This window comes from Sus scrofa, chromosome 15 (genome assembly GCF_054392235.1).
Source record: "Sus scrofa isolate SSC_HxYL_T2T_F1_AM1 chromosome 15, Sscrofa_HxYL_maternal_Yorkshire_Landrace_v2.0, whole genome shotgun sequence".
NCBI lineage: Eukaryota > Metazoa > Chordata > Mammalia > Artiodactyla > Suidae > Sus > Sus scrofa.
This window is the reverse complement of record NC_139397.1, coordinates 127,638,269-127,663,051: the sequence shown is the minus strand read 5'-3', so window position 1 is coordinate 127,663,051 and position 24,783 is coordinate 127,638,269. Positions and strand designations below refer to the sequence as shown.

General features: G+C 35.5%; 2 protein-coding genes across 12 annotated transcripts in view; one reads left to right on the top strand and one right to left on the bottom strand.

Moving 5' to 3' along the window:
• KANSL1L (KAT8 regulatory NSL complex subunit 1 like) overlaps positions 1–24,783 on the top strand; it is a 579,301-nt gene that overhangs the window by 23,548 nt on the left and 530,970 nt on the right. The window lies entirely within an intron of this gene.
• CPS1 (carbamoyl-phosphate synthase 1) overlaps positions 1–24,783 on the bottom strand; it is a 308,550-nt gene that overhangs the window by 45,032 nt on the left and 238,735 nt on the right. For all 11 annotated transcript variants that reach the window (XM_084998960.1, XM_084998953.1, XM_084998959.1 and 8 more), the window contains 5 exons: positions 22,284–22,428; positions 20,347–20,557; positions 18,798–18,996; positions 16,423–16,599; positions 12,865–12,983 (listed from right to left, as the gene is read on the bottom strand). In XM_084998960.1, the coding sequence (XP_084855086.1) occupies positions 12,865–12,983; positions 16,423–16,599; positions 18,798–18,996; positions 20,347–20,557; positions 22,284–22,428 (851 nt within the window). The remainder of the gene's footprint in view (positions 1–12,864; positions 12,984–16,422; positions 16,600–18,797; positions 18,997–20,346; positions 20,558–22,283; positions 22,429–24,783) is intronic.

Here is a 24,783-nt window from a genome sequence, read left to right as displayed (position 1 = left end):
GTTATTTGTCTTCTCATCTTTTCTTTCTGGGAGACAGGTTGCTACCTCTTCCCTTGAGAGAAATGCAAAAAGCACTTCAAAGGCAGAAGTAGCGTTTAGGAAAGCAACTAGAAAAACCCAGGTAATTGGGTAAGTGCTACTATTTTCTCTTAAATTTTCAGAGTACCATGCTTTATTTCTGTAAAGCAATGAGGTCTTCGGAAGAATTAAATAAAACCTTGATCTTTATTGCTCATGTTCAGAGCAAATAATATATAGATCTGACGTTCATGTGAAACCATGCCAGTATGAAAATAATCCATCAGAACCTTGGTCCACTTAGTACTAATGCAACAATGCTATCACAGTGCAAGTGCTGATTTTCAATGGATGAAATATTCAAAACTATACCTCACTTTAAGAGCTATTAACAGCAACAACAAAATCAAAATGAAGAAGAAAACCTTATGAGAAATTGATACTGCACATATTTTTAAGTAGGCGTTTTTTTTTTCCGACTGCCCCTGTGGTGGCATATGGAAGTTCCTAGGCCAAAGACGGAATCTGAGCCGCAGCTGCGACCTGAGCCACCGCGGAGACAATGCCAGATCCTTAGCCCACTGTGCCACAGTGGGAACTCCTAAGTAGGCAATTTTTAAATTTCTGAATCCTAGTTCATTTTTTACCAATCATTAGTAACCTCAATAATCGAGAAATACTGCTATATAACTTTCAATCTCCAAGTCCATTTATATATTGTTGATTATATCATCATAATTATATTCTATGAATACCAAATAATAAAAAGGGGGGAAATAACCTAATATAGGTTAGGTTAATCATCATTTTTGATCCTTAGTAAATCACATTTTGTATCTCATTGATTCTTAGTTGAAAATTCTGACTCTCTTTCTCTGTGCTTGATTTGGCAGCAATGAAAAACAAATGGAAACCACCTAATCACAGTAATAAGTTATGTCTATTAGTGTACAAAAAAAGTGTTCTGTCACACTGAAAGAGAGTATGCTTCCACCAACAAAGTAACTTTAGCCTGATCGGTTTGAGCTATACTATGGAATATTGCCTCTGTTATTTCACTTAGGAAATTTATTTATAATTTTACACATGCACAGTGTATTCTTTTTCAAAAATTAAGAGGATGTCAGCAAAATCCCAGATTTTCCCATGAACATAGGTTTGTTATATATCCAGAATTTAACTCCAGCAGATAAAAAGATATATTGTATAAGGCCTCACTTAGAAAACTGAGATTGAATGGGCATTCTTTGATGTTTTAAAATTTGTTACGTCATAAATAATTTTATTTGGAAGTTCTATATTTTAAAACTTCTCCATCGACTTTGTTTAAAGAAAGTCATGTTTCCACAGACTATTCGTCCAAATATCATATATGTTGTCCAAGCAATAAATGTATAACTTTCAATATATAACTTTCTCTGATTTCTAGAAACTATTACTATTAAATCTTGTTAATATTGTTAAAATTAATTACTTAACTGAAGCCTATCTACTTATAGATACTGCATGGGATGTTTTTCTTTGCTAAGTGTAACATACATAGGAATAACTTTTGACTATATTTTTCTAGTTCTTGAATGAAAAAACATAAGCCTTTTCTAGAAAGTGAAAAATTAAGAAGCCTTTTGTAGGAGGACATGGAAAAATTCTAGAATTAAATTCTTGACAACATGTCACACTAAATCTGTGTTAATTTGAGGATTGCCACCTACATAAAAACCAAAAATCTTTATCACTGAGGGTTTTTCAGACGACATATAAATGCACATTAATATCCATGATAGCAAAAATTCTCATCTACTTCATATTAATGACTACATACTTGAGAACTAAATGAGCAGTTCACTCTTCAAGCTACCTAGAGCAAAGGATGGTCAATTAAACCAGTCCATCAGCTAAAGATAGGTGGTGGGTATGGCTGAGGCAGTATGTGCAAGACCAACATAGCCACGCGATGGCCATTACACCATCAGTATTTACTTAACATATGCAAATAGTTCCTAACTACCTACTTCAATCTGAGATGAGCCAATATCACTGCCTCAATCTAGTCAGGCTTCACCTCTACAGAGAAAAAAGTCTCATTAGTCGGATGCAATGATAAAAGTGTCAAGTGTTTAGCACAATGCCAAGCGGGTAGTAAGTGCTTCATAAATGCAAAACCAGAAGACGAGAAAAAAGGGAAGGAGAAGGCACAAGAGAGGAAGAAGAGGAAGAGGAGGAGAAGAAGCAAGAGGAGTTCAGCAGAACAAAACTGGCAAGTCACCTAAGTGTGGCCTCGGCACCTCAGCTCTTCTAAGTCTCTTCCCTCTCTCGGTAGCGTTCCTGTACTCACACGGTGAAGTAATGAGCGCCTCCAGACCTTGTACGCCTCCACAAACCATGAATAGTCTGCTGGAGAGAATGTCCACCCATGGGCGTTCACTCCACGTTGGGAGGTGTAGCTGCTGCCTTATACTAGTGGGGAGAGGTCTCATGTCTACCTCATCTCCAAGGGCATTTGTGGAGTTTCTGCCCATATAAAGTCATCTCAGGTACAAATGAGCAGGTGAAAAAATGCTGGAGATCAGTGGGTGATTATCTAGCTTCTGTAATATAGCTCAGGCAGACTCTTTTGCCTAAATTTAATTTTCATTGTGCACTTCAGGAGTTTTTAATTCACATCTGCATTAACATGGGCAATAAAGCATTTGCACTTTATTTGAAGAAAAAAACATATGTACATGTATGCATGCATGCACATAGATATATATCATCTTAAAAATATGGCAAAATTTAAAAAGAACATTATTATCCTAGCTTTCCACATCCTTGAAAATTCTGCTTACGTCTTTTAAAGGTGACTTGCCAAGGTGTTCTCGCTGCCGGGCCCCCATGTTTTCCCCACAAGAGTTCTAGAGAAGGGCACATCTCTTACAATGCTTCGGCTCTAAGTGGGGTCAACAATTCAGGCAGGAAAACACGCAGCTCACAACTTGACAGCTAAGGAGGAACTGATCTCCAGCTGTCTGATTTAAAAGTCATATCTCTACAAAGAAGCTTTTGAAAAGGGTTAGTGACTAGAACTGAAGGCAGAAGCCCTAGGCTAGGTTTCTTGCTGTCCTCTGCCTGATGTGACATAAAATATGACACACACCTCTGTGTGACTCAGTTTCACCATCTATAAAAATAGAATAGTGAATATTTTCCCCTTGTATTATAATAGAAACACCCTTTAAGGTTACCAGAGAAATACAAACCTCTGTGTTATAAATATTATAATGATTTTCTTGCCTTAATCTTCTTTGCTGGTTCATTAAATCAGAGCCTTCATTACCAGCGTACATATTTATGAATATTTCTATAAAAACTTTTCTAAAAACTTGCAATTTTGAAAACTTACATAATTTTTTAAAATCAAAGCTGGGTAAATTTGGGCTTGTTCTCAACAGGCAATAGAGTTTATAATGTCCATGTAAGTATTACAATGCTCCCAGTTTATATAATCTCTATTTGATAACAAAAAACAGATAAATCTTTTTTGACTAGAAAACAGTTTATTCAGAGCCTTCCTAGCTAATTAGAAAATATACAGTCACTTAAATAATGAAAACCTAGTGATGATGATTTCCTGTGTCTTCCAACACAGAGTTTATAATTTGGACTACACATTTTCCAGTTAATAATGCTGTGGGTCCCTTGAGCAACCAGGAATTGCAATGCATTTTCCTCCACTCCAATTTCCCTTCTTTGGCATGACTGGGAAATTCTGATTTTCACTTTCTCCTGAGACTATTTTTTCATTTATTTAATGGGAATACTATCATACAAATATATTGAGTTTTTACTCTATGAAAGGTCAATTTCAAAGAAAATGTATAGTAAATAAAGAACTGAAGCCATTATCTGTTTCAGAACTGGCACTTACTTTAGAATGGCGAACTCTATTCTTCATTTACACAAATAAGCAAAGCTCTTAAGAAAATCTTATAATAAAAGTATTTGAAATTTTCCCTAATGGAATTTACAGTTTCATTGGAGGATGTTACTAGCATACGTGCAATAATTACTGTGACTCTGTTACATATGGAGCAAACAGGTAAATAATGTTCACTTTAATTTCTGTTCTCAGACTTAATTTCCTTATAGGAAGATACCCATTTTTTAATGAAATATAATAAAAATAATATAACAAAAATAGCAGAAATGTGACAAAATAAGAGCAAACATGATCTGTCACTTCCTAAGTAGAACTCACCCATTTGCTTCCCTTCGCATCACACATTTGGTCCTTTCCGTGCTGCGTACCTCCTGCTTTTACCTCCCCATCATCAAATTTGGTGGACTTGCTCAATTCTCTCCCTCTCTTCTCTCCCTAAACTATGACATATTGTTGAAAGTGTCTTCCTATTTTATTTATTTTTAATTCTTTCCTTGGACCCCATGGCATTAGGATATATTGAAGGAGAGATGCTGCCCTTGGATTGTGAAAGTCCTGAACCTAAATCCCGGCTTCAATGTGCGATACCCCTGAAATCTTGAAAAAGAGATTTACCTAAACCATCTGAGTCATCATTTTGTTCATAAAATACGAGTCGGGATGCATACTTACCTAAAATAACAGACACAAAGGTCTTTGAGCTTTTGTTTTCACCTCCACTGAAATTTCCTGGCCTTGTGTTTCTGCCTTTCATTGGCACCTTAAAAGCATCCTGTCTTATGTATAGCTATATATTTGCAAATTTTCAAAAATAGAAATATTCACATACAAATTTGAAAAGATTATACAAATCTTCAAAAGTAGATTATAAACTCACTGGAGGCAGCTTATTAACTAACAATATCATTTGGTCTAATAATAGCTCTTAATAAAGAGAAATATCATCAGGTAAATACATAAACTACTATGCTGAGATCACAGATATTGATATAGGGATAATCTATTAAAACCTGGCTATTAATAGATACATACATACATACAAATTATGAGTAGATGTTATTTTAAATCAACTTAAGATTGTTGGAACTATCAAAGAGATAAGAATCAATAGGAAGAAAATATATATTTATTTTATGAGTGATCTGAACATAACTCTGAAAACATTTTAAGTGAAACATGCACGTTGCTCATGCCAGACTCAAGGTTTCTCTTACCCTTTCAAAATGCACAATTATTTGTCAAAACTATGAAAACATGTTTAAATAATGAATTCAATGAGGGTTCTCAGAATATTAAAGATTCGATGTAAAATCTTACTCAAGATATAGCTGATGCAATAAATAATCAGTTAAAAAAATAGCCTGTCAAATCTGAGACATCACCTAAAATATCCTATCTTATCACATGGACATAAAAACAAATTAAAAATAAAATGTATTTTTAGTATTAGTTCACAGGCATGGAAATTCCCACAGTAATACTCCTCTTTAACAGAGAAAAAAAACAAAAAACAAAAAACAAAAAAAAACCTCTTTTACATAAGATCCAATATTTAGTATTTTTGAAGAAATTTATTAGACAAATGGTTTAGGGTATAAAAACTAAAACCATAGGATGGTAATATGCAGTAATTGATAAAACTGTTTTCCTTTAGAGTCAATTACTTTACACATAATATATTGTATAGTCATCTCAGTAGCATGGCTAACTAGTAAAATAAGAGAGTACAAATTTTTAAACTAGGGTGAAAATGAGATTTAAAAATTTAGTGTGAGTTGATAGTGAAGTCAGAAGACATAGCCCATTTTCTGAAAACCAGATCAATTGGGTTCTGCTAAAATGGCCAACCATCTCTTTTATTCAAAATAACAAATACTAATAATAATAATAGGTAAATATTATCTATTCATATATCTGTGAATGTCTATAGACTGGAGTGGAGAAAATAATAAATGGCATCAAAGCATACATCAGAGCAAAGGATCATAAAAATTACAATGTGATTATATGTTATATATAATATGTTATATATAATGAAATATATATATTTCTCTAAATTGCTTCTGTACTTAGTATACTTTAAGGCTAGTTGTTTCTTTTCTTTTTCTTTTTTAGGGCCACAACCACAGCATATGGAATTTCCCAGTATAGGGATCAAATCAGAGCGATAGCTTCCAGCCACAGCCACAGCAAAATCTGATCCAAGCAGCATCTGTGACCTACGCCACAGCTCATGGCATTGCTGGATCCTTAACCCACTGAATGAGGTCAGGTATCGAATCCACATCCTCATGGATACTAGTTGGATTTGTTTCCGCTGCACCATGACTGGAACTCCAAGGCTAATTTTTTATTGTCATTTTCTTCTACCAGAAAGTATAAATTACCATTAGAAAGTAAAGTATGGACCTTCTCTGTCTTATGTCCAAATTTTAACAACTTTTAGGTGACACTTTCCCCTGAAAACTTCAATCGAATAAAGCAAAAAACATTCTTGTCTGGTTTTGCTATGCCTTGTGAGCAAGTTAAATAAAAAGTCAATAGAAACTAACATGTGTAGAAGAGGACATTCAAAGAGAATGTTCCAACTAAGGTGACACCTGCATTATTACAATCTGCTAGAAGTTTGTGGCTGCAGGGAAATGGCCAACTTTACTGAGCTCAATTTAGCACTTGAATGCCCAAGTGGAACTCACCAGGTTTGCCCTAGATTGTTTTCCTAAGCTATCGGCACACCTATGACTTTTCAGCACTCACCAATGGATGTAGTTTATCACATTGAACATAGTGATGTTCAGTAATGTTCAATATCACGTTGGACATAATGAAAATTAGGCCTTTCCAAAGTACACCTTCCTCTTTTTTCCTACATCGATAGCAATAAGTGGCAGTGAAGGGGGAAGAGAATATTGATATTATCAGAATTTAAATAGTAAAATAATAAAACAAGAGCCTATAGAATATTGGACAAAAGCAATTTCTGAGTAAACTGCATATTAATCCACAGGAAATTAAGTTTATATCAGCAATTAATAGAGAATTAAATCCAAATCTTAGCCTCAAATACTTATATGTTGTATCACAATGGTCATACCCGCTACTTTTGGACATCTAATATGGATGAAAACAGAGTCCTTTTAAACAATGAAGCATTATGTTGATAACAGAAATAGCAGCATTGTGGAAAAAAAAAAAAAAAAGAACAACCAAAACAGCAAAACGAGCAAAATGGACAGTTCCAGGAAAATTGCCCAAATTGAATGAAATGCAAAAGAACAAGCAGTCATCACAAATGGCAGAACCCTTCCATTTGGTAATTTAACATGGTATAGCACAATTAGCGGCTTTAAGCTAATCACTTGAAGGAAGAATTCAAAACTTAATTCAACTTAGTTTTAGTCAGTAAAAGAGCAGACTTGGCAGGTATGATAGAATTCTTGTCAGTCAGAAATAGCAAAAGAATCTAAAAATTAAAATAAGGAAATAAAAAAATTAAAAAGAGTTACAGGCAGAAGCTAAGGCAGATGCTCGAAGCTGGTAATTAGCACACTCATATTTTTTTTTTCTTGCTTTTTCATGTTGGGTTTCTTTCTTTAAATATCATGATTGTCTTTCAATCTAAAATTGCTAAACCAACTTGATATTATAAATAAAAAAGGTTTGGGGTATAACGTGCTGAAATAGTTCTTGCTCACAAAAAACTTTACTACAGCTGACTTCTTTACTTAAGGTAAAAAGGGTTCAACTGTGATATTTTTGTACTTGCATTTTTATCTATTAATTACTACTATTGTTAAAAGCTTTATCAAATGTGCTTGTTCTGTGATGATGGGAACATCATCGTTTTATTAAATACTGTTATTATATTAGAAGTGTCTATTATATGTAGACTACTCAGATGTTATGTAAATCAGTTTTCTACCTTTCCACTTAAATACACATACATATATATATATATGTGTGTGTGTGTGTGTGTGTGTGTGTATGTCTGTGTTTATATATACACATACTTACCTATACCATAAGGGTTAAATACTAAACATACTAAACTCTAGAGTCCTGCTCACATTTGATCTCAATTCTGTCACTTATTAGCATGTGATATTAAGGAAATTGCCAAATATCTCAGTGCCTCAGTTTGTTATTATCAATAAAATCAGGATAATTACAACTTCCGTAGGTTGTGGTGAGAATTCAATGACATAATATAATTAGAACATTATGTAGTCAACAAATTTGGTGATTATTATCTTACACTTGGCAGGTGTTTGACTGAATCAAAAATACATTTCTATATTAACAGAATACTAAGTCCATTCTTTTGCTGCTTTAAAGAACCAGCTATATCAAGAAAACCTAGTTGATAAAGACATTTGACCTGTTTGTTTGACTTATGGTACCTGCACTTCTGCCCTCCAATCCAGTTTTATTTACATGACCAAAATTGCATCTGTCTACACACTACTGGAGGAACAGATTACAGGTGAGTTTTTTTGTAATTTTTAATAGATCAAAATAAATATCTTTTTCTTCTAGTGAAAATAGGAGGAGCACTTGTGTGAAAGAGTCAGTGTTATGGTGAGCGAGTGTGGGGAAAATAGATATGCTACAGTCTGGATAGCTTGGTAGTAAAGACCAATGAAGAGAAGTTTTACAGATGTTGCACTTACACTGAAAATTCAGACAGGCTCAATTTTTCTTAAACTCCTTTCAAAGTGTTCTAGCAATGTGAAGTCAATAGATCAAACACAGAAATCCCAATGCATATACATAAGAGTTATTGGCATCCTCTATGATACAACTCACATCACATTGAGTAAAGAGAAACTTTTCAAAACCTAAAGAATTCCACTGTAAAAGATTATATCACCCTAGGTCGATTAATGCCACTACACCAGCTTATAAACTTGGGGAATTGCCGAGGACAGTCAACTTTCCTAGCATGCCCTTGGGCAGCAATAAACAATTTAAGAGGAAAGAAGAGAAAGTCAGTAAACTGAAGTGTAGAAGAGATTTTTTTTTTTTTTTTTTTTTTGCTGAAGCTGTCTGAATAATGATCAGCACCTAAGTTGGTAAGAATGACTATTGCTCTGGAAGTTTCAAAAAGGTTGCCATTGCTATATTCATGTTTTAAAGATGGCAAAATGAGGAGTTCCCATTGTGGTTCAGTGGTTAACGAATCCGACTAGTATCCATGAGGATGTGGGTTTGATACCTGGTCTTGCTCAGTGGGTTAAGGATCCAGCAATGCCATGAGCTGTGGTATAGGTTACAGATGAGACTTGGATCCAGTGTTGCTGTGCCTGTGGTTAGGCCAGCAGCTACAGCTCCAATTCCACCCCTAGCCTGGGAACCTCCATATGCCACAGGTATGGCCTTAAAAAAACAAAAGACAAAAATAAAAATAAAAAATGATGACAAACTGAGCTCTGATGGAAGCAATCGCTCAGAGCTGGGATGCTGAGCTGATTATTCTAACACCCACCCATCACCCCAAAGAAGACTGGTATTTCGTACTTCACCCTCAACATGATACATGTTTATCTCCACCCTCTCAAGAAGTAAGAAAACTATCATTTCTCCTTTCTCATAGACATGTAAAACTCATCAACTATTTCCATAATGCCAACCATATTATAATCATCGTCTTGCTTTCTCTACTTCAGTCTGTGAACATTCACATATATACCTAATACGTGGAAGTCAAATTCTGGACTTCATTTCAGATGACTATAGGTAAATACAAGCAATAGACTGCCATCAATGTAAGTGATATTGTCATCTGCTGGTGAATGTGTTTATTGGATTTTTAGAAGTTTTAGCATGATTAACAACTGTAGAGTGAGAATTTTTGTTTAGTATAATGATAATGGAGTGCTATTGATCTTTTAATAAAAATGGCATTTGTATCATTAGCTATCATTTCCTTATTTAAAAAAAAAAAGCTCTGGTATTAAAGCAAGTGACAATGCATCATAAAGAAATTAAAAAATGGTATATTAAAAAATATATCCACAAATGCAAATTGTGACTCTGAAAATGAGTCTTAAAATGCATACATCTAAAATCACAAAATACTCTTGATTATAACAAATAGTGTTTTCATTTTCAGGGGGAATGAAAGAAAACTTTCTTGGGCACTCATCATGTCATTTAAGCTTCCCAACAAAACCATAAAGTAGACAAAAGCAGAAAGAATGTGAGGTTGGAGAAGTGAGGGAGGTGATATACCCACGATTCTGCAGTGGGTAAGACTGTGCACCCACCCATCTGTCTGGCTACAGAGCCTGTGCTCCTTCCAATGTGCAAGGAAAGAACTAGGTGAAACTTAGCTCATGTCTAGCATTCTACACTCTATCCTCTCTTTGCGTTTCCCCTTCTCTCCTAATTAAGATCCCCACTGCCTATTCTCCCAGTGACTTACAAGAAAGTTGCAAATGGACAAGGTCATGTTGGTACCCAGAGATATGGTCAAGCAAGAGAATCTGGGGATCATCCCAAATCAGATCAAATAAATAGCTACCTCCTGGGTCTACTTTTAAAGTCAGTCTTTCCAACATGGGAGCAGTTGAGATTTTGAAAAGAAAGTGAACTACATATAAAATCAAATGAAAAAGAACAAGCTGATCTTAACTTTTCTCCAAACTGGCACTCATAACCGAGCCATAACCTGCCAGCTATTTAATAGAGAGCTGCTATTACTGTTGGAGCAGTATTGCCTTGAGGACCAAGCCCCTCTGGATATTTAGAAGCTGAGAAAAAGCAGATGTCATAATCCAAGCTAATGGTAAAGATAACAAAAATAGGGCAAACAAAACAAAACAACTCCTACACACTTACCCTTCATCAGTCACAATAGCTTTTCAACTTCAGACCTCAATGTGGCACAGAATGACTGAGATAGGTAGCTTCAGTGGCCATCTATTCTTATCGTATTTATCTAACACCTCTAAATAACAAGGATTATTGAATTTCTATGTGTGCATCTATGACACAAAAAAATGAATTAAGCAATAAAGTGTTCCTCAGATAATTATAAGTTCAGGGTTTACGTTTGCTAATAGCATGAATTCTCTGTTGAGCTCTTGAAACAAGAGGTAATTGTAAGTATAATGTTTTAAAATATTTTAAATTATTAAAAGCTTTATATAAAATTTTTTCATGTAGATCATTATGAATAACAGACAATATCTCTGTTTACAAATTACTTATGCTAGAAAATGGAGACTTTATTTTAAAATGTCAAATTATCAGCAACAAATGCAACAGAATGTGGAAGTTAGAATGATATTGTAAGTTATCTATAACAGTGAATTATTATAATAATCCTCTGAGCATCTTTTTACTATCAATAGATACGTGTTTCTGCTTAGTTAGAATTTCAACCTGCCTTCCAGTTGTAACAAAAAATGTTCAGTTAAAACACTGAATTTGTCCAAAAATCAGAATGTATATCAAGTGGAAATTTAAATCACAATAACATCTGCTGCTTTTCACCACGGGTCTCTTCCACTGCTAAATTGGCATACTGTAAGTTTCTAGCACCCTCATGTGGTTTCATTGGAGTGGTTTCATAGGCACTTGAAATCAGTTGCCTAAAACTGAAAACAGTGGAACAGACCATAATTCAACATAGACATTCTGCTAGCATCATAAACCAAGGAAGGAAACCTCAAGTCAGCAAAATTCTCAGATGAATATATAGGCTCAATTCTTAACTTCCATCTACTGTTCATTTTATGTGATCACTGCAAAGGATGACTTACAAGCAACTATAGCTAGTTTCATTTTTGGCAGGTTGGAATCCCCAGTTTTCAAAACCAAGCATTTGTTGTGGGTGATTGATGAATAGATAAAAAAGAACCTCATTTTGCTTAAAAAGAAAAGCAAGTGTTGTTATTGCCCAGTTTGTGTGCATCTTAAGTAAACACAGTAACCCCATTAAACATTACAGATGTTAAACAACTGCAAAATCCAGGCTCTGAGAGCTTCTACTATCTTCAACAACATTTTAAGCGATTAATTTTTCTACATTTTCTAAAATTATTTAAGGATAATTTATGCAGATAAAATTTCTCCCTCTCTAAACATGTGCCTAGGTTTGTAGGTGAGATTTCTTTCCAAGAGTAGTATATTTCAAAGCCCTCTTAAAGGGGAAAAGCTAAAAGGATTATACTGTCCTTCTTAAATTGGTAATACATGCTCCTATTATCAAAGAGCCATGTTTAAAACCTATCCATGATTTCATATGCCTGAGATGTCCCAACAAATACCTTCCCATGAAATATAAAAATGTAGATTTTAAAGCACTGACATTACTGGAATATTCTGAACATGAAATAAAAATTTTTTAAATAATTGGCCATGAAGGAGATAAAAATGCAAATTAGTGAGAGGTAAAGAGTCTATTAACAGAAATTTGAATGTGGCTTATTTGTATGCTGAACTAGATGTCCTGATGTTAAAAATATCAATAGAATGCAAGAAAAATGTTTGCTCATCAACATACAGCAATGTGCAGTTTGATATTAAGAGACAAACAGATTTCAGAACTTGAAAAATCTATAAAAACAGAAATGTTATTCATTTCATTATAATAAAATTTAAATCTAGGTCATCTTTGATGGTTAAATAGTACAGGAATTCATAAATGTACACCAATTTTCACAAATTCAAAAGACCTAATAAAAACATCACTATGCTTGGTGGGAAGGGGTTAGGGGTAGAAGATAATTTAAAACATTAATACATGCCTTTCAAAAGGTAAACATCTAAAAAACTGCCATTTCTTTTGGCCATGGCTATTGCATTCCAACACTGGCACCATTACTTCATTGAAGCAGAATTTTGGTCAAATGTGTAAGAGTAAGAGGAAGACAAAATTGCACAGAAGATACCTGGAGTGAATCAGAGCACTGGGGCCTTACCTGTTGAGCCCTTTTAGGGTCTTTTCCATGTTTAAAATGTCACGCATCTTATATAAAAACCACTTGTCAATGGATGTGAGCTTCATAATCTCATCAAGAGACATGTTGTCTTCCAAGGCCTGCCAAAAGGAGAAGAGATGCTGTCTTTAGCAAACATCGTATAAATGTCTTATTTGGTTGAAAACACAGCAGCCATTCTTCAACATGTTACTCAGAGAGCCTGAGGCTATAGGACTGAGGATGAAACTGATATCATGTCATTGACATTCCTCCCAATAAACCTACAAACACTGCCAACTATATCCACAAATGGCATGCACAGGAGGTGCCCTGAGTTCATCAGAGGAGTGTTTGCCCAGAAAAAAATCCCCCTAGCAGACTCTATTTCATGGCTTTTTATATGACTGTGTTACAAATAATAGTCTAAATCTGGTACATCTTTTCAGAATTAAAGAGCACCTCTTAAAACCACAATTATGCCAAATTGGTTAAGAAAATGTAGAATCAATATAACAATCATTTAACTTGTATTTTGGATAATTACCCTTTAACATATTTAGCATATTTTTATCACTTCGCTCCACATTCATACAAACCAGTCAGTGAGAATTTATGGATCATATCTAGCTTGGGGTTATTTCTCTAGAATATTTTTTCACAGAGGACTTCAAAGAAAAAATTATTTTGTATCAGTTACTGTGACTTTTGTGCTCAGACAGCCATTTTACAAAATCCTAATATATTCCAAAACAATGTAGTAATAACTTCTGTTCTGATAGGCAGCTCAGCTTTTTCCTCAAGCTTACTTTAGCAATTTCTCAAAAGTAAAATTACAACTATGGGTCATTAAGCTGAGCACAAAAGGCAGCTGAAAGAAGAGATAAACTCCCCATACCAAAACCTTCACATTCAAAAGATGCTTACTCTTATTCTTTACTATTTTTAGATATATATTTATACTCAATGAAAAAATGATAAATAATATTTCAAAACAACCTATTGTAGAGTGGAACACGATATTTTTACATCCCATTAAGAAATATGTATACCTAAGAACTGTTGTTATATTTCAACACAGGGAGCTTAATATTTTTTTTTATTTCTACTTTCAGAGAAACCATGATTATATGTGTTGAGAGACAACATAGCTCATAATTCTGTTGACTAGAATAAAATGACGTCGGTAGGAAATTTCAAAAACATGTTCATTTTATAAATCTATTTATGTCTATTTTGTTTACCGTCCAGGTTTCCAAGGACTTAATATTCTGTCCTGTTTGCCAAGTGGTTAAAGGGATAATTAACTGTTCGGCCATCAACATTCTGAGGGGGATAGAACCTTAAGTTAGTGAAACTTTTGACAGACCATAGGACATTTTCACATAACTGCACCCAGTAGTTATCTGAGGGAGGAACTAGAACCTACAGTCATTTCACTGTGAGGAAGGACAACTAGAGTCATATGCATAGTTCTGAACCAAAAGTCAGATCCTGCCTGTCTTGGGACTTCATCTTCCAGCACTGCAGCTTTACCATGTCACACAGCTGCAGTGAGTTGATAATGACCACAAACAAGTTTGAGGTTACTCTAATGTTCCCCACATCAAAAACAATGCCCTGTACTCTCCCCAAATCAAAAGAGGTGATGATCCAGTCATCCTGAAATAAGACTGCTGCAAAAATCAGACCTCAGAGCAAGTTGCCCTTTCTAAGAATCATGAAAGCCAGAGAAGATTTACTCACTCCCTTCATTCTTTTTCCCCTTCAGCCCTCCACACTCCTTACACTCTTTGTCAAAATCGCTAAGTTCCTGGTTGCTGTGGAAATGAACAGTAATGATGACCTCTAACAAACAGAAATCAGTTCCTTCTCCCGGCACTCTGGCAGGCAATAATTTATACCTCAGACACCCTGCACTTCTTGCTCACACTCTGTGCAAGAAAGAATCTCCACGCATTTCCCCTGAATTCTCATCCTTTATAAGTCTGTTAGAAAAGAATGAGAGATATGCTTGAGTTTTACAGCCTCGCTGGGAACTTGAAAATACTTCCCTTTTTCATCCACCTCAAAATGGCACAAGTATGATTACTAAACTCAAGGAAAAAAATCTATTTACTGCCCTTTGGAAAAAAATTATATGTCTACACACACACATACACACACATACGAATGTGGTAGGTTGCTTTTTAAACAAAAGACTGAAATAAGAACAATACAGAGGGTGAAAGGGTTTTCTAGAATTACCTCTCTTCACTACTGTCACTCCTGCCGCCATGGACAAATGTTAACTCTCTACTACTGTGAAATACGACATTGAAAGATGCTCACCCCAAAATAGTGGGATCTCAGACTCTTTCAGAATTTCAATGGAAATGAAATATTGGGCATTTAGAAACCATAACAGTGAAGAGAGTGTACATTCAACGTAATGAAGGAACCACACCCTGTCCTCCTTCTTCTCTCTGAAGGACTCTCTACATATGGACGTAGAAGTTGCAGGGTGTTTGAAATCACTAACAGCAGCTTTCTGTCGTTACAAGGACAAATTACAAAGTCACCTTCCCTGTTTAAAGACAATATTCATATTCTCATCAACTCATCCCACATGCTCCTGTATACACATAAAATGGCCAGCAGGGCTTTGTAGCTCCAGTGTGGCTTGATACTGTTGGAGGATTAATTCCTAAGCTTCCTCAAATGTCAAAATGCAATTCAGGGATTTCTGACCAGACAGATTCCAGCTGCCCAAGTCACCTTTTATAAAATCAGATGAGCTGAAACTTCAAAACTCTAAGTATAGTAAACATAAAAGGAGATTAATATGGCATTTAATTTGTGTTAAAGGGAACTAGTGGGTGGAAGTGAGAAATACAGGGCTTTTTTGTTCTACAAGTAAGACCAATAAAATAATTACATAGAAAAACCTATAATCATGAAAGGTATTTATAGTTTGTTGTTGTTTAAACATAGAAAAAGAAGTAAATAAAAATTATTGTAGTCTTAGGTAGCACATACTAAGTGATATTACTTTATGCATCCTCCTTTCTAAAATACAATTTTACACATTTTCAAGGAGTAAGTAATGAGAGAGATAGGAAACCACAAGTCATTATTATCAATTACTTAAAGCTATTGAAATGTATATACTAAAAGGAAGAACATTTTATCTATGTAATCATCTTTTAAAACTGCAATATGTTCTTAAGTCCAAGCTTACAGTCAAACAAAAAAGGGTAATTTTTCATTAATTATAGAATAATCTGATAAAATCCAGTTTTATGCTATTATAGAGAATTTAAATTTTTGAAAGATCCCTGAATTCAATACCAGTTTGTGATTCAGTTTTGCTTTAAAGTTCAGACTGACTATATTCTGGAAAAGAAAAGAAGAGAAGAGAAGAGAAGAGAAGAGAAGAGAAAAGAAAAGAGGCAAGGAAAGGAGAAGAAAGGGAAGGGAAGGGAAGGGAAGGAAAGGGAAGGAAAGGAAAGGAAAGGAAAGGAAGGGAAAGGAAAGGAAAGGAAGGAAAGGGACTGTCACATATAATCTGTCACATATTACCTTGGCAATGGCATAGATACGGGTGCTGGATGGGTCAGCCAGCTCTCTTCTGAGATCAATGTTAGACGGCCACTCTTTGTTCATTGGGAGACGAGAAGTGAAGCCATCTATAGACGGGTGACACATCCGTAAAGCCTTCTGGAAACTCTCCTCAAAAGTGCGACCAATAGCCATGACCTGTAATGCGCATTAATGAGCTCATATTTAAAGCAATAATTTGTTTAATTTGTAACAAAGCTAGAAATTGAATATTTTTCAAAAAAGACTTAGAAACAAGACATCTATCCGATTGCTACTCAAATTTAGGTTATTTCTCTTCCTCTCCTTTTATCCATGGTTTTGATGTAATGTGTCTTTAGCACTGTTAGGTCAGTCTTTTACCACTTAGGGAATTTAGTGATTAGCTGACACTGATGAGGAAATCATCTGTCCTTGCTCTGGGCCATCGTTTTGAAATAATCTGTGACCAGAGCATAATTAGACCCTTCCTTAATAAGATCTTGTTTTGCGGCAGATGTCCTTTAGAATAAAAAGCAAATGAAGAGAAACCAGACATATACTAACACAAAAATAGGACTATTTCTAAATGGACATCAGTCAGTATCCAAGACAGGTTCTCTTTCTTTATAGCTAAGCATTAATATTAATAGAACCATGAGAATCTTAACAAATACAGAGATTCAGATTTTTGAATATAGGTAGAGACTAAATTTCCCATGACAAATTCAATATGTCTTCCCACAATCTTAGCAGCTGATTGTACACTAATCAATTAGGAAAACCATGTGGTGATTTAGTTTGGACAAGTTACAAGTAATAACAAAACTTAAATTAACCTTGAGTCCTATATAGTTATTTTCACTGGATAAACACTGTCTTTGATATTTTCCATGGAATAATAGATTTTTATGCATTTTTGGCCTCCAATTTAAAATAATAACAGTCATAACGCTGCCTTCAATAAACTTCTGTGATGCCTCAAATAGACCCGAATTCCCATTAATGTCAGTTTAGTATATCTTCATGTCAGTTGCATGACAAGCTACACATTCAAAGATCACTAAAGCCAAACAGATAACCTTTTCACATTGCTCCAAATTTAATTAGAAATAAGGAAAGCGTCTCAAGAGCAGGGATAAACAAAATGTTAGCCCAATTCAGATATGCAATTTGCGAGGCATACTGGTATTTCAAGAGTTAGACAATATATTCATATATTTGCTACCCTAAGCACGGAAGAGAATACCAAAAATAAGATATTTATGGCACTATAAAATTAAGAAAATATTTTAGGTATTTAATAAAATTTATAAGTATTATATTTAAAAGTTGGTCCTAAAGTAACTAGATCTCTAAGTAACTCATCATGAATTTTTATTATTTTTAAGGATACTGTATATAATAGTACATGGAGTACATTCTATAAAAGAGAAGTAGACATAATAAGAATGGAATACACAATTGTGTTTGCTCAAAATTCATGCTTTTTAATACTTTGTATTATTACAATTCACATCTATTAAGTGAAGATTTCACTATTTTTCAGTGGAATAACTATTGTGGCTTTCCCTGATCCTATTCTACTACATTCTCATGGCACCTGCATGTAAATACTGTATTTTTGTTATGGCTGCACCTGCAGCATATAGAATTTCCCAGTCCAGGGACTGAATCCAAGAATCTGAGCTACAGCTTTAACCCACTGTGCCAGGCCAGGGATCAAACCCATGCCTCTGCAGCAACCCAACCTGCTATGGTCAGGTTCTTAACTCACTGTGCCACAGTAGGAACTCCAAATACTGTATTTAAACATTTACCAGAGTTTCATTCATATTACACGCGGTTCTGTCAATATATTCTGAACTTACCAGATGCAGGCAGTGTACCAAAATTATCTACACCTTATTGGCAATTTTATCCTCCCTATGTTTTGCACGTAGTAAGAACTCAGGAAATGTTTACTAACTTGAATTGAACTAAGTGTAAGGTGTTAAATATTCACTGAAAACAAACCCTAAATGAAACACATTGTAAAATTACCTCACATTCCTTGGCCTACACATTTTACAGTAAACATTGTGAAAGGGGACTCTGTCCACAAAATGTGAATTAAATGACAGTTGTTTATTTGGTGGAAATACTACCAACCAAACTTCTCATGGCATAATTCTATTGTTCACCTCGAAGCGTCAGAGAAAAATTACGATTTAAAACAGCTGTGCCTTATGTTGAACCACTAGGGAGGAAATGACATTCCTACAAACCCTCCAATCAAGAACCCAGTATCCAAAGAAACTTAAGACTTTCAGTAACATTAGGGTGTAACAAAATAACTGAGCACGAGAATGAAATAGAGGCATTAACCAAGGACTCACCTCTCCTACGCTTTTCATAGAGCTGCCAATTCGGCTAGATGTTCCATGGAAACGATCAAGATCCCAGCGAGGAATCTTGGTAACCATGTAATCCAGGCTAGGTTCAAAGCAGGCTGACGTCTTTCCTGATACAACATTCTTGATTTCTGGAAGTGGAATTCCTAGGGCAATCTTTGCAGCAATGAACGCCAATGGGTAGCTATAAAGGAGGAGACATTTTTTTTTTCTTTCAAGCAGTAAGTTAAAAACAGCTCAAAATATAAATTGGTTTTTCTTAGAAATTCTAGTATAGTTTCACACCAGGGTATAAAATATACCTGCTTCTCTGTTTGGATAAAGATTTTAATAGCCCCTTCTAAAATAAAGTGAGTCAGGATCAAGCACAGAGGCACAGATCACAAAAAAAGTTCATTCTCCATGCCTGACATGCAGAGCTACAACTCTCAACCTTTACCTCTTTAACCAAAATCAATAGCCTCCTTGATGTGCATAACCTTTATAAAGATAAGAATCTGCAAAATATTCTTTTGTAAAAATATATACATGGCTGCACCTAGGAAGATGGTGGAGTTAGCTGGTACTATAGGGCATGTATTTATGATCATAAAATGCAGTCATTGCAAGTTTGGATCCTTGTTCTGTCTCCAAATTATCTTTGAACTTTGTGCTCCTTCCACAACACTTTGAAAATCTGACTATGCTCTTCTAGAAGGTCACTTTAGGTAACCATATTTGAAAAATTACTTCACAAGACATGAGTCCTTCAGTACAACTCCCTAGTCTAACAGGTGAGGAAATATAGAGATAATAAGTGATGTATCCATAGTCACACAATTAGCGGAAAAACCAGACGAACTCAGGTCTCCCAAGTCTTTGCTGAGGTCAACCATCCTTCCACAACTTTATGTAGCACAGTGTAGCTATATAAAAATATCTTTAGCGGTAAATATTTTTTCATTTAAATGCCATGTAAGCCAAATACAAGATGTTAAATATATTAATGGAGACAAAAGGTATTAATTGATTTTCCCTCCAGTTATGCTTGCTAGCAATTGTTAAATAGATACAAGTTTATTTAGTCAGTTGCAAAATTTACCTATAGAAAAACCCTGCATTGTTTGTTCTTGTAGAGTTTGACTGAAATAAAATAATGTGTAGTGCATGATTGAGTCAAGTGAACTATATTATTTGTCTAACATTTGCTACACACCTGAAAAAAACAGCTGAAGGGCTAAAATTAAGGATTAATTTGCACTTTTACCAACATCTGCAAAGTGCAATTAAGAAGCAGATTTTTCGCAGCCTGCTTTGACTACCCAGATTTTGATTAGTTTATGATTAGCCAGCAAACAAAGCCAGCCAGCAATACCATTTGCCTCAATCTGGCAGCAAGCTCATTAATAACCATGTCTTTAGGACATGATTGGGAGTTAGCATACAGAAATAGGGACTATCACTTGCAAATGCAGCACAATCTTCCACTAGCTGTCAGTTTTCCAATTCAATCTGTGAAAATCTGCAAACTCATGGTCAATCATTCTGGTCTTACCCAGTAGCCTTTGAGGCCAGGGCAGAACTTCGGGACAGCCTGGCATTCACTTCAATGATGCAGTATTCCATTGAGGTAGGATGAAGAGCAAACTGAATGTTGCATTCACCCACAATGCCCAAGTGGCGAACAACATTGATTGAAGTACGTCTCAACATCTGAAACTCCACATTGGAGAGTGTCTGGGCAGGGGCCACAACAACTGAATCACCTGCACATCCAAGCAACATTCGTTATTTGGTAGCAAATCTAAATAACCAACCTGAGCAACTTAATCTATTTACATGATGCAAGACACAGAATAGGCTAAGGGTTTGCTGAGCAAAGAATTATCTTAAGGAAATACACACAGGGCACATTCCCTCTGATTGTTTTGCCTATATTACTCCGACATATTTTTTAAAGAAATCTTTCTAAGCTTCCCCAAGCTCATCTAGCATCTCCTTACTGGATTGACATTAACTTCTTCAATTTCCCTTCTCTGTATCACAAATTATCTCTCAAGTTCTTCCTTTATAAAATATTAGCTCCTCTTCACACAGACTGGCTCATCCATCAGTTTTATCTATCTCATTCCTCCCCAACTCCTCACTCCTCTCCATTCATAGTCCCCTGTATCTTCACTCTCTTAGTCCTTAGTCATCATCTCATCTGCCTACAAACATGCTCCCAGATTCCTACTGGCTCAAGAAGCCCCTCTCCCAAATGCCGGACACTTACAAGAACCATCTCTCATTTCTTATGACTAAACCATAAAACTTGAAAAGTTTACCAGCTCTGCTACATAATTCCTTTCAATACGGCTCACATAACAAACTTTGCATTGAAACTGTCCTCTTGAACATCCAAAGCACCATTAAATCCTCATTCTTGACTTTCACAGCATTTGCTACAGTCAAAACCGAAGCTCTTTTATAAAGTACTTTCTTGCATTGGCTTTCTTGGTAACTATCACTCCCTTCTTTTTCCTCAATACCAATCCTTCCTTTTCTTCTGCCATATAACTGTAATGTTTCCCAAGCTTAGGTCCTTGACTTTATTCTCTTTCTTTCTATGCCTCTGTGCTTAAATACTTAGTCAATGCTTCCCGCTTCATGTTTCCTTTATACCAAGTCTTCCAATGATTTTGTATCAACTTCTTTATTTCTACCCTCTTTCTTGGGTTCCAACTCCACATTCTCAAACCTCATGAGAGTTCTGCCCACCCTTCAAATTTAGCAGTTCTAAATCCTAAGTCATCATCTGTACCTTCTAGTTTAATTAGTTTCCCTTCCTGAAAAACCTATTTATCTCACCTATTCCTATTTATTGTGGCTATTTTCTCATCACCTAGTGACTAACACCTTGTCTGCTTTAAGCCTTCCTAATCTCTCTCCTTACTTCTCAACATCGAATCTTACAGATTTTACCTTCACTCTATTGTTTATATTTGACCTTTTCCTCAAGTGAAATCAGAATAATAATACCTACTTAGGAGGGTTTCTGCGATCAAATTAAATGTGAGGGTATTTTCAGATTTCCTGCCATGGCTCAGTGGAAACAAATCTGACTAGCATCCATGAGGATGCAGGTTTGATCCCTGGCCTCGCTCAGTGGGTTAATGATCCAGTGTTGCCATGAGCTGTGGTATAGGTTGCAGATGCGGCTCGGATCTGATGTTGCTGTGGCTGTGGCATAGGCCTGTGGCTACAGCTCCGATTCCACCCCTTGCCTGGGAACCTCCATGTGCCACAGAGGTAACATTACAAAGCAAAAAAAAAAAAGTAAATGTAAGAGTATTTTCAATACTGTGAAATACAACATATGCGTAAAATTTTATCACACTTTTTCCACCAGGAATAGTAACTTAAAGAAAAGAAAATTAATAAAGACTGCTATGAGCCATCAGAGACATGAGCTGCAGGCATTACCATAATGCTTGAAGGTTCCTCGCCTACCTGTATGAACACCCATGGCATCAACATTTTCCATGCTACAAACAGTGACACAATTGTCATCAGCATCTCGGACCACTTCAAATTCAATTTCTTTCCAACCTGTCACTGACCTCTCCACCAGAATCTGGTTGGTCATAGCAAAGGCCTGGAAATTGGTGACAAAAGATACCAAAGAATAAGGAAAGGCACTAGCTTTACCATGGATATTTGGCAAATGCCCCAGCCTAAATCCTGGTCTGCACTAAAGTCTCTATCCCCCTCTTTGCTCCAGAAGGCACACTGTGTCAGAAAATCAGGGAGGCACTAGAAATAGCATCCTGCAGTGAATATGCTTGATTTACATTATTGAGCCTTGCCATTCAAAGTGCTGATATGACATTAAATCAAACTAATTTAGGAAAAAGAGAAAATAATTGAGCAATCAGGCAAAGGGAAATGAAATTATTTCAGCAGCTAGGCTTCTGTGAAAGCAGAAAATGTGATAAGTGCAAATAAATATGGAAAAATAGGTCTAAAGACTCTGTCTTTCTCTAAAATAGCTAAGGGTGCTTTGTAAAGAACATACACAATAAAAGTCAGTTGATGTTGATGAGGCAAAGAAAGGAGATGATGATGGTTGTAAACAGTTAGCCAAGATGGCATATGAAACTTGGGAATTAGAAGAATCATATGTGACTATTATTATGGGTAATCACTGCCTAAGTGCTTAAATACTCTGAGTCATATATCATGCATGCCTGATTAAACAGATATGAATTAGTATAATTATCATTTCTTATTTACTCCTTACCCACCGGTGCGTAGAATGCTGAACCCAAAATCTGAAAGAAGCAGTCTCTGACCCTAGGACATTTAGTGGCTGAAAACCCAAGACAGAAATGTCCCTTTGTCTCATAATATATTTGATTTGTGATGGCAGTGAAAGGAGGAGAAAGCAACTGGGGAAAGCAGATTGAATTTTTTCAAATTATTAGCAGGCGGTATAATGAAATAATAACTCAATGTTAGCAATTCCATAATGCGCCTGAATACTATTTTTTTTAACTTCAGTCAACACTACAGGCTCCAACATGTGCATTTGAAAATTAACACATTGATCCCCACAGCTACCCATGATGAAGTTTTCCATGTGGTTAGGAAACTCTGTTGTCAGTGTGAACAATTTAATAATGATTAATTTGCCATACTAGTAGAAGAAATCTGGGAAACAAAGGATATGAATTGGGGGAAGATTTTACATTCTAATGGAGTAGACTGGACACCAGGACAAGATCTTCATCTGTTGCCTCAGCCTATTCTTTATCTTTTGAGTCTCGGATTTTATATAAAAATTAATGTAGGAACCTAGATCAGATTAATGCAATGTCTAATGATGCTAAATATAATCTCAAGAGAGTAAGGGTTAGCTTAGAATATAACAATACCAGTAATTATTCTCAAGGGAAAAGCTAGGTTTTTTTCAACAAAGAAAACCATTCAATGGCTTATTAATTATATTAAAGGAATATAATTTAAAACTATCCTATTCCAATACTGTCTTCATTGTAAACATTTTTAGATGATTGAGTATTCAGAATGATTTTTTTATACCGCAAAAATTTTTTTTTTTGTTTTTTGTTTTTTGTCTTTTTGCCATTTCTTGGGCTTCCACAGCATATGGAGGTTCCCAGGCTAGGGGTCCAATCGGAACTGTAGCCGCAGGCCTATGCCAGAGCCACAGCAATACAGGATCCGAGCCACGTCTGCGACCTACACCACAGCTCATGGCAACGCCAGATCCTCAACCCACTGAGCAAGGCCAGGGATCGAACCCGCAACCTCATGGTTCTTAGTCGGATTCGTTAACCACTGAGCCATGACGGGAACTCCTAAAAATATTTTTTTTAATTGAGACCAGGTACACATTGTCATGACTGACTGTAACAATGAGGTTTTTAATATTACAAACATTGGGAACGTCTAATGTGCTAGAAGAAAAAAATGTATAGCTCCATAAATATGTCTTTTCTTTAGGTACATGATTCAGAAGTCCAGATAGAAACAATAAATATTTATATTAGGTATGTTTCCCCTTTTTTAGTTTGTTTTGGCAACTTTAGAAAAACTAAATCCAAGTTGTTGACATGTAAGATTGTCATTGCAGTTACTTCAATATATTTAATCTTATCTATTCTCAAAATCCTATGTCGACAATTCAAAGGCCTCGTTTTGTTTTACTCCCAAAGTAAGTAATGCTTGATATTTCCTCAGCAACCCCCAAAATAGCCCTCACAATAAATCTCTCAGCTTCACATCCATGACTGCCCTGTGGAAAGTTTTATGGGCCTCCTGGCTACACGTGCATTCATTCACTCAATAAGCCCTTACTGAGGTCCCGTATTGCAAGGCAACTGCTCTATTCTGTGGTACTAGAATGTGGCCAAGTTCTCTGCTTTCACGGAGCATGATCTTGGTGACAATCTCTAACTTACTTTTTTGAAGCATATCTTAATTTTCTCAA